The sequence below is a fragment of the Lotus japonicus genome, chromosome 5 (genome assembly GCF_012489685.1).
Source record: "Lotus japonicus ecotype B-129 chromosome 5, LjGifu_v1.2".
In the NCBI taxonomy this organism is placed as follows: domain Eukaryota; kingdom Viridiplantae; phylum Streptophyta; class Magnoliopsida; order Fabales; family Fabaceae; genus Lotus; species Lotus japonicus.
Window position 1 is genome coordinate 42,686,552 of NC_080045.1, and position 13,608 is coordinate 42,700,159.

The 13,608-nt window shown below is 36.8% G+C and overlaps 1 protein-coding gene across 1 annotated transcript; it reads left to right on the top strand.

The window, feature by feature from the left end:
• The first annotated feature begins 276 nt into the window (after positions 1-276).
• On the top strand, positions 277-4,668 carry LOC130720597 (ribosome-recycling factor, chloroplastic). Its single transcript, XM_057571255.1, has 11 exons — positions 277-437; positions 520-631; positions 714-783; positions 1,019-1,114; positions 1,787-1,884; positions 2,184-2,295; positions 2,688-2,729; positions 3,128-3,184; positions 3,340-3,390; positions 3,936-3,992; positions 4,499-4,668. Exons 1-11 carry the CDS (start codon positions 356-358, stop codon positions 4,514-4,516), a joined length of 795 nt encoding a protein of 264 aa, XP_057427238.1. The 5' UTR covers positions 277-355; the 3' UTR covers positions 4,517-4,668.
• Positions 4,669-13,608: the final 8,940 nt, after the last annotated feature.

Genomic DNA, 13,608 nt, shown 5'->3' on the forward strand with positions numbered 1-13,608 from the left:
CTTAAAATATGACACTTGATTTTTGGGGTAAATTATCTCTAATTAATGTTTGAGTTTTGACTCATTCACATCTAACACTCTACTATCCATTAATTTCATTCCTTCTCAAAGAAATTAAAGAAATAGTGAGTGATGTTAAAGCTGAAAAAAAAAATGAAGTAAGGGCTAGTGTGAAAAAAATTGTGGAATGAATCAAAACTTTTTTTCAAAAATGAAAAGAAAAAAAATTAAAAATAACTATGAAATTCCTCTTTGGTGGGGTGAATAATCCCTTTGACAAAATTGTTATCCACAAAGACAACCCAACACAACACAAAGCAAGCATAGGGTGCCTCTCTCTCTCTCTATCCCTCTCATGGCAGCAACCTCCTTCTCTCCGGCAACTCCTGTCCGCTCCATCTTCCAAAACCCTCCCAAAACCACTCTCTTCCTTCCTGGTAACTCTTCTCTTCTCTCCCAATTTTACACTTCATTTCTACACACAATGCTAACTCGTTTTCAATTCCATTCTTCATACAGAGTCCTTTTATGGCGTCAAACGCTCTTCAATCTCTGCTTCAGCAAGCTATGTCACTCTCAAGCTCTCTCGAACCCTCACTCTCTCTGCCAAACCCATCCTTTCTCACAGGAGGTAACTCTTCAACTTCATTCACATTCTCACTCTGTTGACTGTTTTTCACTGCTTCTGTTCTTACTGTTTTTGAAATACCCAGAATGGGAATTGTGAGGGCTGCTACTATGGAGGAAATTGAAGCTGAAAAGAAAGCTATTGAGAAAGATGTTGTAAGTTTTTCATTAAAGTTTTCATTTTTCCTCCTCTTGTATAGTGTTTTTTTTAAAGAAAGCAATCCCCTCTTATATAATGTAGTAGATATGAATGACCCTTTATGTTATTTAACCAATTATACCAAAAGTTTAAGTATTTGGGTGATTACATATGGTTTTATGTTATATTTCTAACAAATTCTATGATATCTCTCTCTATGTATCTATTGTTTACCATATTTCCTTTCCTTAGAGGAACAGGATGGAAAAGACTATTGAAAATGTTCGTTCGAATTTCAATTCCATAAGGACTGGGAGATCAAACCCATCTATGCTTGACAAAATTGAGGTACTCCTGGCTTAGCTTGTTACTCTTTTAATCTGCATCTGCTTTCTTGTCCTGCTAAATTCTAGAAACTAGAAATTGTTTATTGCATAGAAATGTTTTAGTTTATTGCTCCTGGTTCAGGCTAGTTGGGCTTGCATGCTGTGCAATTTATTTCTTGCAATACTCATTAAATGTTTGAGACATTTTGATTTTATAAGAGTTCCCTCGTGAATGATACAATTTTTTTTTCGTTTTAATGAATTCAAATGGAGTTTAGTTGTTGAAACTATCTACCATTCTTAAAATTGTGTACCCTTCAATTCAAAGTTAATGCGCAGTGATTTTTTTCTTGCACGTTTACTTTTCCTTTCGTGACCCTTTGATCTGATTTTTAGCTTTTTCCTTTACCATTTGTTTCCTTGCAGGTTTTCACTGTTGCTTTGTCTGATAATTACTTAGTTCTTTAGTATTACTAAAATAATAAGACTCTTGGCGGCCTCCAATTGAGTGTTTTTCACGGCCCCATCAAATTGTACATTTGATTAGTTTAGTTCACATTAACTTACATAACAATAAAAACTGGAATGTCAATGTATCAGCAGTATAAATGCTACACTGAAGTGATCACATGTACTTGGTTTGATTTTAAAAGAGAAATGTCCTGTCGATGAACTATTCGATAACATGTTCTAGGTGGAATATTATGGTGCTCCAGCTAGCCTGAAGAGCATTGCTCAAATTAGCACTCCTGATGGCAGTTCTCTTTTAGTACAGCCGTACGACAAATCAAGGTACTTTATGCATTATAAACCAGAGAGGCTGATAAGAAATATGAGATGATCTTACCGAAGCTAATTGTACACTTCTATTCTGATCATATATGGCATGCTTATGATGATTTTTATAGCTTAGTTCTTGTACTCTGCATATTAGTAATTGATTGAGAATTATGCATGATTGCATATATGTGCATCTGAGGTATTCTTCCATCAATACTTCAAAATATTATTTTATTTTTAATTATATGTGTTGATGTGATATCTAGTATGTAGCAAACTTTTGGTTATTACTTATTAATATTGTTTTTCAGCTTGAAGGCTATAGAGAAAGCCATAGTTAGCTCTGATCTTGGTATGACTCCAAATAATGATGGAGAAGTGATACGGCTGAGTATCCCTCAATTGACATCTGACAGAAGAAAGGTATTTTCCATTTCCACTGATGCTGTTGCCTCCAAGTTCATTGAATAATGTGCTATCTTGTAACTTCACATTGTTTTCTGTGAATTGCATTCATGCACCTTCACTTACTGAAGTATTATTCCTAGTTGGTTTTCATTTCCTTTTAATTATTTAACAAAATGGAATAAAAGTGATCTCTCTAGGAAGAAGTTTATTTAATATTCCTTGCCACGACTCTAATAGAACTGTTTTATTTATCTGTTTACTTTTATTAAGAGATCCATGCCATTTTTATATAATGGTTCTTTATACATAAATTCTACGGAACCTTTTGAATGTCTAAATGAATATGTGGATTTCATGATGTTATTGGAATAGTTTAAGCTAGAACTTCTCTTGGTTTTTCTTTCCAGGAACTATCAAAGGTAGTGTCTAAACAAACTGAAGAAGGGAAGGTACATTGGCTAAATTTTTTATGCTTGAGATAATGGACTAACTCTTGTTTATTTCCAAGTTCAGGGGTTTACTCTCCTTGTAACTTCTTTCATTGTTAGAATTTAAGTGGGAACAAACTTCAGCCAATTCTTGAGTTGTAAATACTAATTATTGTTCTGTTTCCCCTTTTCCTGAATCTTATAGTGGTAACCAGTTGAGGATTAAAAGTTACTAATGTCATAGGTTATAGTTAAAAGCACTTATGTGTGAAGAGTGCTTATTGCTTGGTTGTAAACTGTATTATTGCTTTGTAAATAATATAGCTTTATATGTTGATGCTTCAAGAATGAACGTTTTGGTTTAATTGCAGTTGTTTGTAATTTCCTTTTGAATGATTGGGCATTTCACTTTTTAATAGGTGGCTTTAAGGAATATAAGAAGAGATGCATTGAAAGCTTATGAAAAACTTGAAAAGGTTTAAATCCTAAAATCACTCACCTTTTCTGACTCTCTTTAATTTCTTGTCTGCCATTCTTCCTCCCTTTTTCATATTGTTTTTTTTTTTGAAAGTTTTTTCTTATTGTTAGATTTCATCCTTTTGTTAATCATTTTGTTGGAATTTTCTCATAGGAAAAAAAGCTTTCAGAAGATAATGTGAAGGATTTATCAAGTGATTTGCAGGTAACTTGATGCCACTCATACGGTACCATGTACTTTTAATCCATTTAAAATTCCTGCTGCCATCTCTCTTCTGTTTTTGTCGGGGATGGGGCAATAGTTTGAAATACAATCACAAATCACCTGCAATGTGCAATAAACAACGTGACAAAAATAATTATTCCCCTGCTCCCCCAAAAAGTGTGTAGATTTTGTGCACTGAGCATTTGTAACATTCACAGAGTTGCACATGACTGATATGGTGAGAAAAAGAATACAATGTTCAATTCTGTATGTGTGTGTCAGAAAATGGATTTCATTCTTTGAAAGTTGCAAGCGTATGACAGTAGTTGTTGTCTTTATACCTTGAGGATGTTATACGTATTATATTGCAGCAATCAACTTATTGTTTTGCCTCCATTCTATTCAATATCAGTGAATTTTTTTCTTATCATATTCAATTTTACTTTATGGTTGGTGAATGATGAATTTATAGCCAAGCTTATTATTTAAAACTTAAAATTGTCAATTTCCCGGATTTTACCCATGTTAGTTATGTTATTTTGTAGAAGCTGACAGATGAGTACATAAAGAAGGTGGAAACCATCTACAAACAGAAAGAAAAGGTATTTATATATTCCCACTTAACAGTATGTTCTTTAATAGCATACAACAGATGGGAGTTTAATGAAATGCTTAAACAAGCGTTACATGCACAAGACCAGTTTCCTAATACTACTTTAGTAATTACTTCCATGATTTGTTTCCCCTTTACACGTCCACCTCATTAGTCAGTATGTTCTGGGAATTAGCATTCTATAGGTCTATAAATGATGCATCATTTGGACACAGTGTAATGAGTAAAAGGAGCGAGTCCCACTTGTGGACTAACTTGGGTGCTACTGACTTAACCTTGGTCAAGATTAAGAACTTTAGAGATTACATTCTTGTGGTTGGGAAAGAAGGATATCAACATACAGGAAGTTGTTGTTGATTATAAATACATTTAGCGAAGTCAAATAATGCATGATTGTATAATAGTTATCAGCATTACATTTCCTAGTTTTATTTTCTTTACTCCCTTTTGTATAATTATTTGGGGTTTGACAAATTACTTCTTCCTATCTTTCAGGAGTTGCTGACAGTTTGATGCTTTGATGTACAAAGTGAATGTATTGAGTTCTATCTAAAGAAGTTCAAATTTTGTATCTACTTTATTCTGAGTCAGATAATGGTGTATATGTTTCTTTGTTACCCAGAAGATGACTTTTCTGCTAAATAGATGCTTTATCAAATTGAAAAGGTGAGTGCATGCGCATAAATTGAATTTATTTATAGCATCATTGAACTTGGGCCCTTACAGGGTAGATATGCTAATTTTGTAACCGGTGATGAATAGTTATAATTCAACGGTTTGATTGATAAAATATATTTTTCTAAGAAGTTATTGATGGTGTAAGATTACTGAAGTCCTACACCGGTGTAAGTTGATTCCTTCCATACATAAAAAATTGAAGTTATTTTTGGGTAGTCTGATTGTGTACAGGAGGGAAGAAGTACAATTGCTTTAGTTGCTCTAGAGAGGTGGAAAAAGAAATTGAGATGCTTTTTGAATTCAATTTTGGCTGCGTATGTTGCTGAAATCTCCCTGGTTCGAGAGATTAATGATTTCTTATGGAATCAAGGTGCTTGCTTGAAGTTGGGGCATGTGATTAGACTGAAGGTTTTGGAAACACTGATCAGCTCCAACTAGATGAAGGGTGATGTGTAAGATATAGATTGTGGACATGATTCTGTTTAATCTTTGGAGAACCCACAAGAGTATCCCTTAAGGCAGGAGTTTTGAAAAAGAGTGGATTTGTGGTCCTTTGTTTGCTTGGGTGATGTTTCAATGAAGTAGGGAGGGTGGAAAAGGTCGGAGGCGATTATAGTGCTCCTGGTTGTGTTGTGGCAGCTGTTACTTTTATGCTAGTTTTGAAGCCTTTGGGGGTATTAGGAGTGACAGCTTCTTGCTAGGAGGTTGGATCTTGCGGATCAGTTTGAAGGTTTTGGATCTGTTACATAAAGGATGAGGTAGAGCTTTTAGATTAATCTTAGGCTTGTTCATAATAGGAGGTTGTAACAGTAACAGAGAGGTATCAATTCGAATGGGGTTTTCTCTGTTTGCTAGTGGGTGTTTATGTTTTCTATGATGCTCTTTCGGAATCTTGCCTAGTCTATTAAGTGTAAGTTGGAAGTGGTGGTTTAGGTTGGTGTTTTTGGTTCTTTAGGTGGTCTATTGGTGTTGAACTCTCTTGCTCTCTAATGATTTTGAGCTTTGTATGTGGTAGGTGAGTGAATTTTTTTAGGTGAATAAATTCATGGGGTCGCCTAAATGACCCTTGACAATTTCATTCTTTTGCTTTCGAATATATATTATGTATGTGTGTGGAAGAGATCAACGTACACCGGTGTAGGACTTTAGTCATTTTAAAACGTTAATAATTTTAGTTAAAATAAGTTTTTTATCAATTTAACTGTTGAATTTAACAATTACTTGTATTGAGTCTTATAAATCTAAATAACTATGTTTATGATCAAATGGTTTTTATTTATATATTTCAAAATGTCTATATGATGATTATAATTGATGTATCTAATTTTTTTTTGGATTGATGTAAAAGTGTATAAATATAATTTATGGGGCGCGTTTACTATAGACCACTTTTTGGTGGTCTATAGTTGCACCACATGCTTTTGACCTGCTACTGCAGGTTTTACAAGTAATGTCTAATTTTTTAAAAATCAAATAATTAATATATTATAGTATAATTAGTTATATAATTAGTGAATGTTAATATGATTTAAGCTAATTGGATTAGGTAACTCATCATCTTGCTGTCAAAAAAAAAAAAACTCATCATCTTCAACCTTTCACAATCTCATCCTCTCATCATCCACCCAACCACCACTGCCCCACCCCACCGCCCAAGCCACAACCCCCTCTGAACTCCACCTCATAATTTCTCAAAAACCAAAAATGAATCTTCACAAGTTTGAAACTAAATTGCGCACAAAGCACCACCACAAATCTCCTCTCTGCATCTCTGAAATTTAACGAGAACTATGCAGACTTAAGAATTGATCTCCACCATGATGAGATCACAGCAAGCAAGAAAGAAAAAACCGAAATTCAAAACCTCTAACACCACTATCTTCCAAAAGCTTATACAATCTCAAATGGCAAATGCTAAAATTGTTTTCCTCATGAAGTTAAATGAACAACGATATTAACATATCCGTCCATCAATTCCATGATCAAAAAAAGGGGAAATGAGGTTCAAACTTTTAGTGCGGAAATCAAAACCCAGATGAAAACTGTCTGAAAAATGCAAGATCTAAGGGGAAAGCAAGAGTGGCAAAGATTCAAACTTTCTTAAGCTTCAGAGAAAGAAGAAGATTTGGTAGTGCAAGGATGGCACTAGATAGTGAAGTTGTCTGCAAGTAGGGGATAAATCAAGTTCTGGATGAAATTGTTATGAATCAACCAGAACAAGAAAAAATATGGTTTCTGGGTCTTCACAGATTGAACGTGAACTCTTCATCTTGAGCCAGAACGGCGGCCACCGCCACTTCTCACTCTGCACCTCTCCCTCCACCGAACCCACATCAGCAAACCACAACCTAGAACCACCCCCACCAGCAAACCACAACCCACCCAAACCCAGAACCCACCCACACCTAACCTCACCCCATCCCCACCGCAACCCACTACCGCAAACCCAGCCATTATCTCTTCGATTTTCGCTGTTGTGTCGGCCTTAGATCTGGGAGGAAACGATGCACGCTCTCAGATCTGAAATTTTAGTGAGAAAGAAAACTCGGAAGCAGTGGTGGTGGATGCTTTGACGTCGGAAATGATGGGGTTGTGGTGCGACCGGAGTTGACGACGGAGGTGCGGTGGCGTTAGTCGCCGGCGGTGAAGATGGTGCTCTCTGATTGAAAAGGTTGAAGCTTTGAGAGAGAGAAAAGGGGAGAAGATTAGGGGTAATTAATTAACTTGAATATATTAATTATTTGTATTTTCGAAAATTCCAAAAATACAAAATTACCTCCAATAACAGGTTATCAGGTAGTGGTCTAAGTTTACACCACCAAAAAGTAGTCCATAATAAATTTTCCCTAATTTATGTGATAGTAACTTTCAATCCAACAGTTGATTTTAAGATACTATTATCCAACACAAAGTTATTGAATGATACAATACCCCTAAATTCTTACACTTGTGTCACCAAATGTTATTAAAGCATATATATTGTAAATATGCTTGTTGATTCTCTTATTTTTTTTTTTTTGTAAAAAATGCTTATTGATTGCAAATTGCATTGGATGGCTTTTTTAAAAAAAAAACGTTGGAACAATGAAATGGGTCATCGGAAGAAGGCCCAAATTGGTGGTGGTGAGATATTGAATGCGCAATGGCGGTTGTTGTTTTTGGGGAAGGGAAACAAATTAAGTCCACCCAATTTTGTTGCTATTTAGGACAGATTATGTTTGATCATTTTTTTCAATTAATTATTATTAATCCTAATTTTCCTATCTTTAATTGATTGTGGTTTGGAAAATCAAATCCACAAAATTAGTTCTAACCTAAGTCTCCTTGAGAAGGAACCCTAACTAATGTGAACAATGTGTAGGGATTCCTCTAAGGAAGCTAGCTCAATTAATTCCATTCACCTCAAGGATTCTTATAATCTCACAAATTTAATACATAATCCCTCAGTTGGCCTTAAACTTGTTAGAAGACTCAATTCCAAGAAATTTTGGTGTGGAACAAACCTCTTATTGAGTTTGTTTGTTGTCCTCCTACAACGCGAGCTATTATGGCGATGCCTCTATCTATTGTCCCGCAGCAGGATTTGTTCTATTGGCCATAGACTACTGATGGTCACTATTCTACCAAGTCGGGTTATATTTTTTTTGTAGCAGAATGATGGCAGCAGGCAGGGATCTTCGTCTAGTGCGCCCTCACTACCTCCTGCTCGTTGGAAGCAATTGTGGAAGGCTCCCACTCTTCCTCGCTGTCGAGAGACCGCTTGGAGAGCTTGCTTGGGGATCCTGCCAGTGCAGTCACTCCTCCATGAGCGTGGTTTGGCGGTGGACCCTTCGTGTCCTCGGTGTTCAGCGGAGGTGGAGACGGTTGAGCACGCTTTGCTTTATTGCTCTGTGGTTAAACTGGTATGGTTCGCGAGTTCACTAGGGCTACGATTGCAGCAGAATCGTCCTTTCCATGACATGTTCCAGGACTTAATGCAGCACATGGAGGATGAGAGGCTGGCCTTGTTCATGGAGATCCTGTACGCGCCGTGGTTAACTCGGAATGAGCTGGTCTTCAACGACACAATGCCACGGTGGAGCAAATCCTCAAGCGCACGAGTTCCTTTCATCCTCCACATGAACAAGAGCCAGTTGGGGCGGGCACGACGCGCAACCTTCAAGCACTATGGAGCTACCCGAGAGCTAGAATCTTCAAGGTAAATTTTGATGCATCTGTTTAGAGTTATGGTGATGCAGGGATGGGTCTTATTGCTCGAGATTGCCATGGTGAGGTCCTTGCTATCGCGTCTTGCCCTCTTGGCCCTGTCACGTCCCCTACTATGGTCGAGGCTATGGCCTTGAGATGGGCTATGGTAATGGCAAAGGACCTTGGATTTCGCCGGGTTTCCTTGGAGACGGATTGCTTGGTTTTGTTTGATGCATGACGTCGTGTAGGTGGTTTTTTTATTTTGGATTCGGTTGTTCAGGATTGTCGTTATTTACTTTCGAATTTTGATGTGTTTGATTTGCTTTTTGTTCGTCGTTCGAGGAACCGAACGGCGGACGCGTTAGCTACTTTATCTTTTTCTTTGGGTGACGTTGTTTGGATTGAGGAGACCCCTCAACAGTTATTTGACATTGTCCAATATGATGTAATGACCTTTAGGCCTCCCGTTTCTTCTTAATTGAATGAAGTTGGTTTCAAAAAAAAAATATGCAACATACCAATGTACATAACCCTCTTAATCATGAATTTAACATACGTATATGAAATTCACGCATAAACACAAAGAAATCTACTATGAAACAACAAGAATTTTACAACAATTGATCAAAAATATAAGAAATTAATTCATATAGCATTAAGAGAGAAGCAAAGTTCATACACCCAATTACGGTTGCACGCGAGTCGGGTTGTGGTAATTTTAATACCTGGACCGATAAGAACAAGACAGACGGGTTGGGTTGGTTTTACATGATTTCATACCAAAACACGAACCGATCTAACCAGATTAGGTTGGTGTACGACTTTTATATAAAAAATTAGAAGAAAAGTTGAATATGAAATAATAGAAAATAGTAATCCTTGAAAATACATAAATAAATAGATAAATGGAGATGAACACCCCATTTGTGTTGTTATGACAACTTGCAACAAACTCTTCCCCTACATTTGATACATCGGCGACAAAATTGAGTTTCGCATCTAGCTTTATAACATTTCCCTCCAAAAGCACCATAATCTCCCATATGAAGTTCTGACATGTGGTACCTTGATTCATTTCGAGTTTGTGGGCTTTAGTTTTCTAAACTCGGCTCCCAACTCGCATTCTCGGGTTCAACACTAAAAAAAACCTGAGAATAGAAGACATAATTTGGCATTAGAGGTTCATTTTTTGAGATTTGGCATAACTTGACCTTAAACCCAGTACCCGATCCACAATTGAAAGTCGCACTAAAAAAGTCGCATTCTTGGGTTCAACACTAAACAAGTGGAAGTCGCACAAATGGAGTTGAAATTGGAGTTCTAAACATGGTACTCAACCTACATTTTAGTTTCACTCTTCATTTTTCTTTCCTAATCTTCTGATTCTATACCTTGTTGCTTGTATAGACACAGTGCCCCCTCCACATCATACTTCTCATTGTTCATTGTTTACTGTAGTCAAGAGACACCATCATTATCTATTGTCTAGCAACCACTCGACTGTTGTATTTTTCAGTAGTAGATAACGACCAAACGAACGAACTCTCAACGAAGCAGCCGCCAAAGAGCATCTCATGACGAACAAAGCAAAGTAGAGTGATTTTTGAATCGAAATAATAATGAATTTGCTCTTAATCTTGCAGTGAGTTTGAACATCTTGGCGAAGAGCAACATAATCATCGCGTCCTCCCTTTTTTATGACAATTAGAACAAAGATCCCTTTTATAGCTTAAGCTTTCTCACTCTTCTTATTAGATCAAATGGTGACTTATCTTGTTTGAGGTTGTGCTCGTGATAAGTGAAGTGTCAGATTATCGTAAAGAAAAATGTTATATCCTTCAAAGTCAAGCCTTCGAAGTAACTTTATTTTACACGTGGAAAATGATCGCTACTCTCTATTCGGCTCGCCTAAAACAAAATGAGAAAAAAAGATAGGATTATTGATTCGAAGTCACTATGAAAGGGTCAGTCAATAGCAACGACTCTTTATTCCTCGGGTCTCCTTTCGAAGGAAAGGCCTTCTCAGCTGAAAAGAAGGGAACGCCGCTTCGCTTTGTTGATGCGTCGATTCATATTAAATTAGTCTTTGTCTTCTCTTGGTTAAGATTTGTAACTCTTAGTGGCTTGAGTACTCTTTTTTAACTTCAACAGGAATGCATCAACAAAACTGCCCTTCCATATAGATCGTCGTGGCATGAACTTTGTCAAAAAAATGAATTTCTTGTCTCATATCTATTTGAAGTAAGGTAAAAGGGCCTCTTTTTCCACTACGTTTTGCCTTTTCCAAATTTCTAAATATAGCTTTGTCTCCTTAGTAAGAAAATCAATGTCCCCGAATGATAGCTCAAGTGGTAGGAGTTTGGGGACATATGAGTTGGGTAGGGAGAGGTCTAAGGATCGATTTCTGGCGGGTGCAATTTATCTTTTCGATATACCAAAAAAAAGTAAGAAAATCAACGACACTATTACAACTTCTACGGATACAAGAAAAATTCATAAAATTAAAGCCAAAAATAAAATCTCTAAATGAGGAGATAATTGAGATGAATTTTTAACTCACTGAGCACCCACAAAATCCAATTTCAACAATATTTTTTTCATATACTTAAATCTAAAGATGGAACCCATAACCTCATTCAAAAAAAAAAAAAGATGGAACCCATAACCAAAAGCAAGCTTTATTTATTTTGTCGGGTCTAGTGGAAAGTAGATTATTGTTTGTTGGAAACATTTTTAAAATATATTTTACATGAATAAAAAAGTTAAGTCATAAACCTAACAGTTTTGAACATTGGTCTAGAGCGTTCCATTGTACAGCTTGCAATAGAAAAGCTATTATTTATTAAATGGTTTCGTCATTCTAAACGCAATTTCTCTTTAAAAAAAACGCAATTTCAAAAAAAAAGTTAAAAAATATCCTAGCATTGTCAGAACTTTAAAAAAATACTTGTGGTGCTATAATTGAAAATATCAAAATACTATATATAGTTGTTGCTTACTTGTGTTGTAGTCTAATTAAATATTATATTTCGTGAAGTCTAGCAGAACCGTTAAACTTTTTTAAGCATTTTTTTTTATAAGAGGAATTTTAAAAAAGACAAAGAACTATGGAAGAGCGTCTAAATACAACGACGCAATAACATTAAAAGGTGGAGTGGTCCAAACTCTACGCTGTGTCCCCTCCCTTGAGGCTTCGCGCACCAAGAAATCAGTAGCGTTATTTCTCTTCCTTGGTACATAACGAAACTCAACTTTCCATTCCCTGGACACTAATGCCCGAACTCTCATAATTGTATCTCGAGCACAAAAGGCTGAGACGTCAATAGCAGTACCAAATACATTAACAACCTGGTTGCAATCTGTTGTGCACAAAACTGATTTGAAACCAACTCCCAGGAATGATTTAAGCCAATTTCAACAGCCAAAATTTCAGCCAAGAATGCATTACCATGGCCAAAACTCGTTGAGATTCCAGAAGCCCAATTACCATGACGATCACGCAATGCAGCACTGGTTCCCATACGTTTGTTAACAACATTCCAACTACCATCGACCGCCACCGATATCTGATCTTCGCTGCCCCACAACAGACATGCTGCCCCTGTGTTCCTCACGTCCCAGCATTATCTTCAAGCCGCGAACCAGCAACAAGACCTGGCCATTTTGTCCAACTCGTTGCATCATTCATAGCTTGGCGAAGAAAATAATTTAACTGCCAATGTCCCTCGTCGATTGCAGCGTCATTCCTCCATCGCCACGCCCACCAAAGAACGGCAAACGGAAGGACAGATTTGTGTTGTAAAACAAACTCTGCAAACCAGATTTTAAACGACGCATGTTGCCGTTGCGGGGGAACTAGCATTCCAAATTGAGACCAGAGGTTCCGTGAGACAGGGCACAACATGAAAATATGGTCAATATCTTCGCTTTCTGCATCACATCTACTACAGTGAGGAGACTTGCCAAGATGATTATGTGAAGGTATGAAAAACGATAGAAAGGGGGGTTTGAATAGCGTTTTCAGGTAAAACTTTTCTCACTCAAAGATTTAGACAAATCTTTTCGTAACAAATACCACAATGTGCAAACATAAGAGATGAAGAGAAGCACACGAGTATTTTATCCTGGTTCACTTGATAATCTCTCAAGCTAATCCAGTCCACCCGTTAAGGTGATTTCTTCCTTCTTAGAATGAAGGCAATCCACTATTCAATGTTTGTTACAACTGCACTAGCAACCTGCTCAGTGACTAACAATACAATGAACTAGCAAACACTAAGATTCACTCTCTTAGTCTTCTCAAGGATCTGACCAAACTTGGTCCCTTAAGGAAATACAAACTCACTGTTTGAAAGGTTTTGGTTTACAATGAAGTGCTTCTAAGAAAGCTAAGGTAAACACAATAAGAACGAATGAAGAAAGATTGCTAATTGATCGTTGAATATTTGCTTGAGTTTTGCACAAAGTTTCTTAGCTTCTTTCTTCCAACTTCAACCTCTATTTATACTCCAAGAATTAGGGTTGTATCCGTTGCATGGAATGCTACCTTTGGAGGGCAAATCCGGAACTTCCAGATTCTGCTATGGCTGAACATCTTAGGTAAGGCCGTCAGAATAGTACAATTGCTTTTGTACTTGGATAGCGACGTGAGCCTTATCCTAGTTGACTTCTGATCTGGCGACGCTTCATGTTGGGACGCGTGTAGCTTATGAGATCAGAGTCAGAGGACTGTTCTGCTT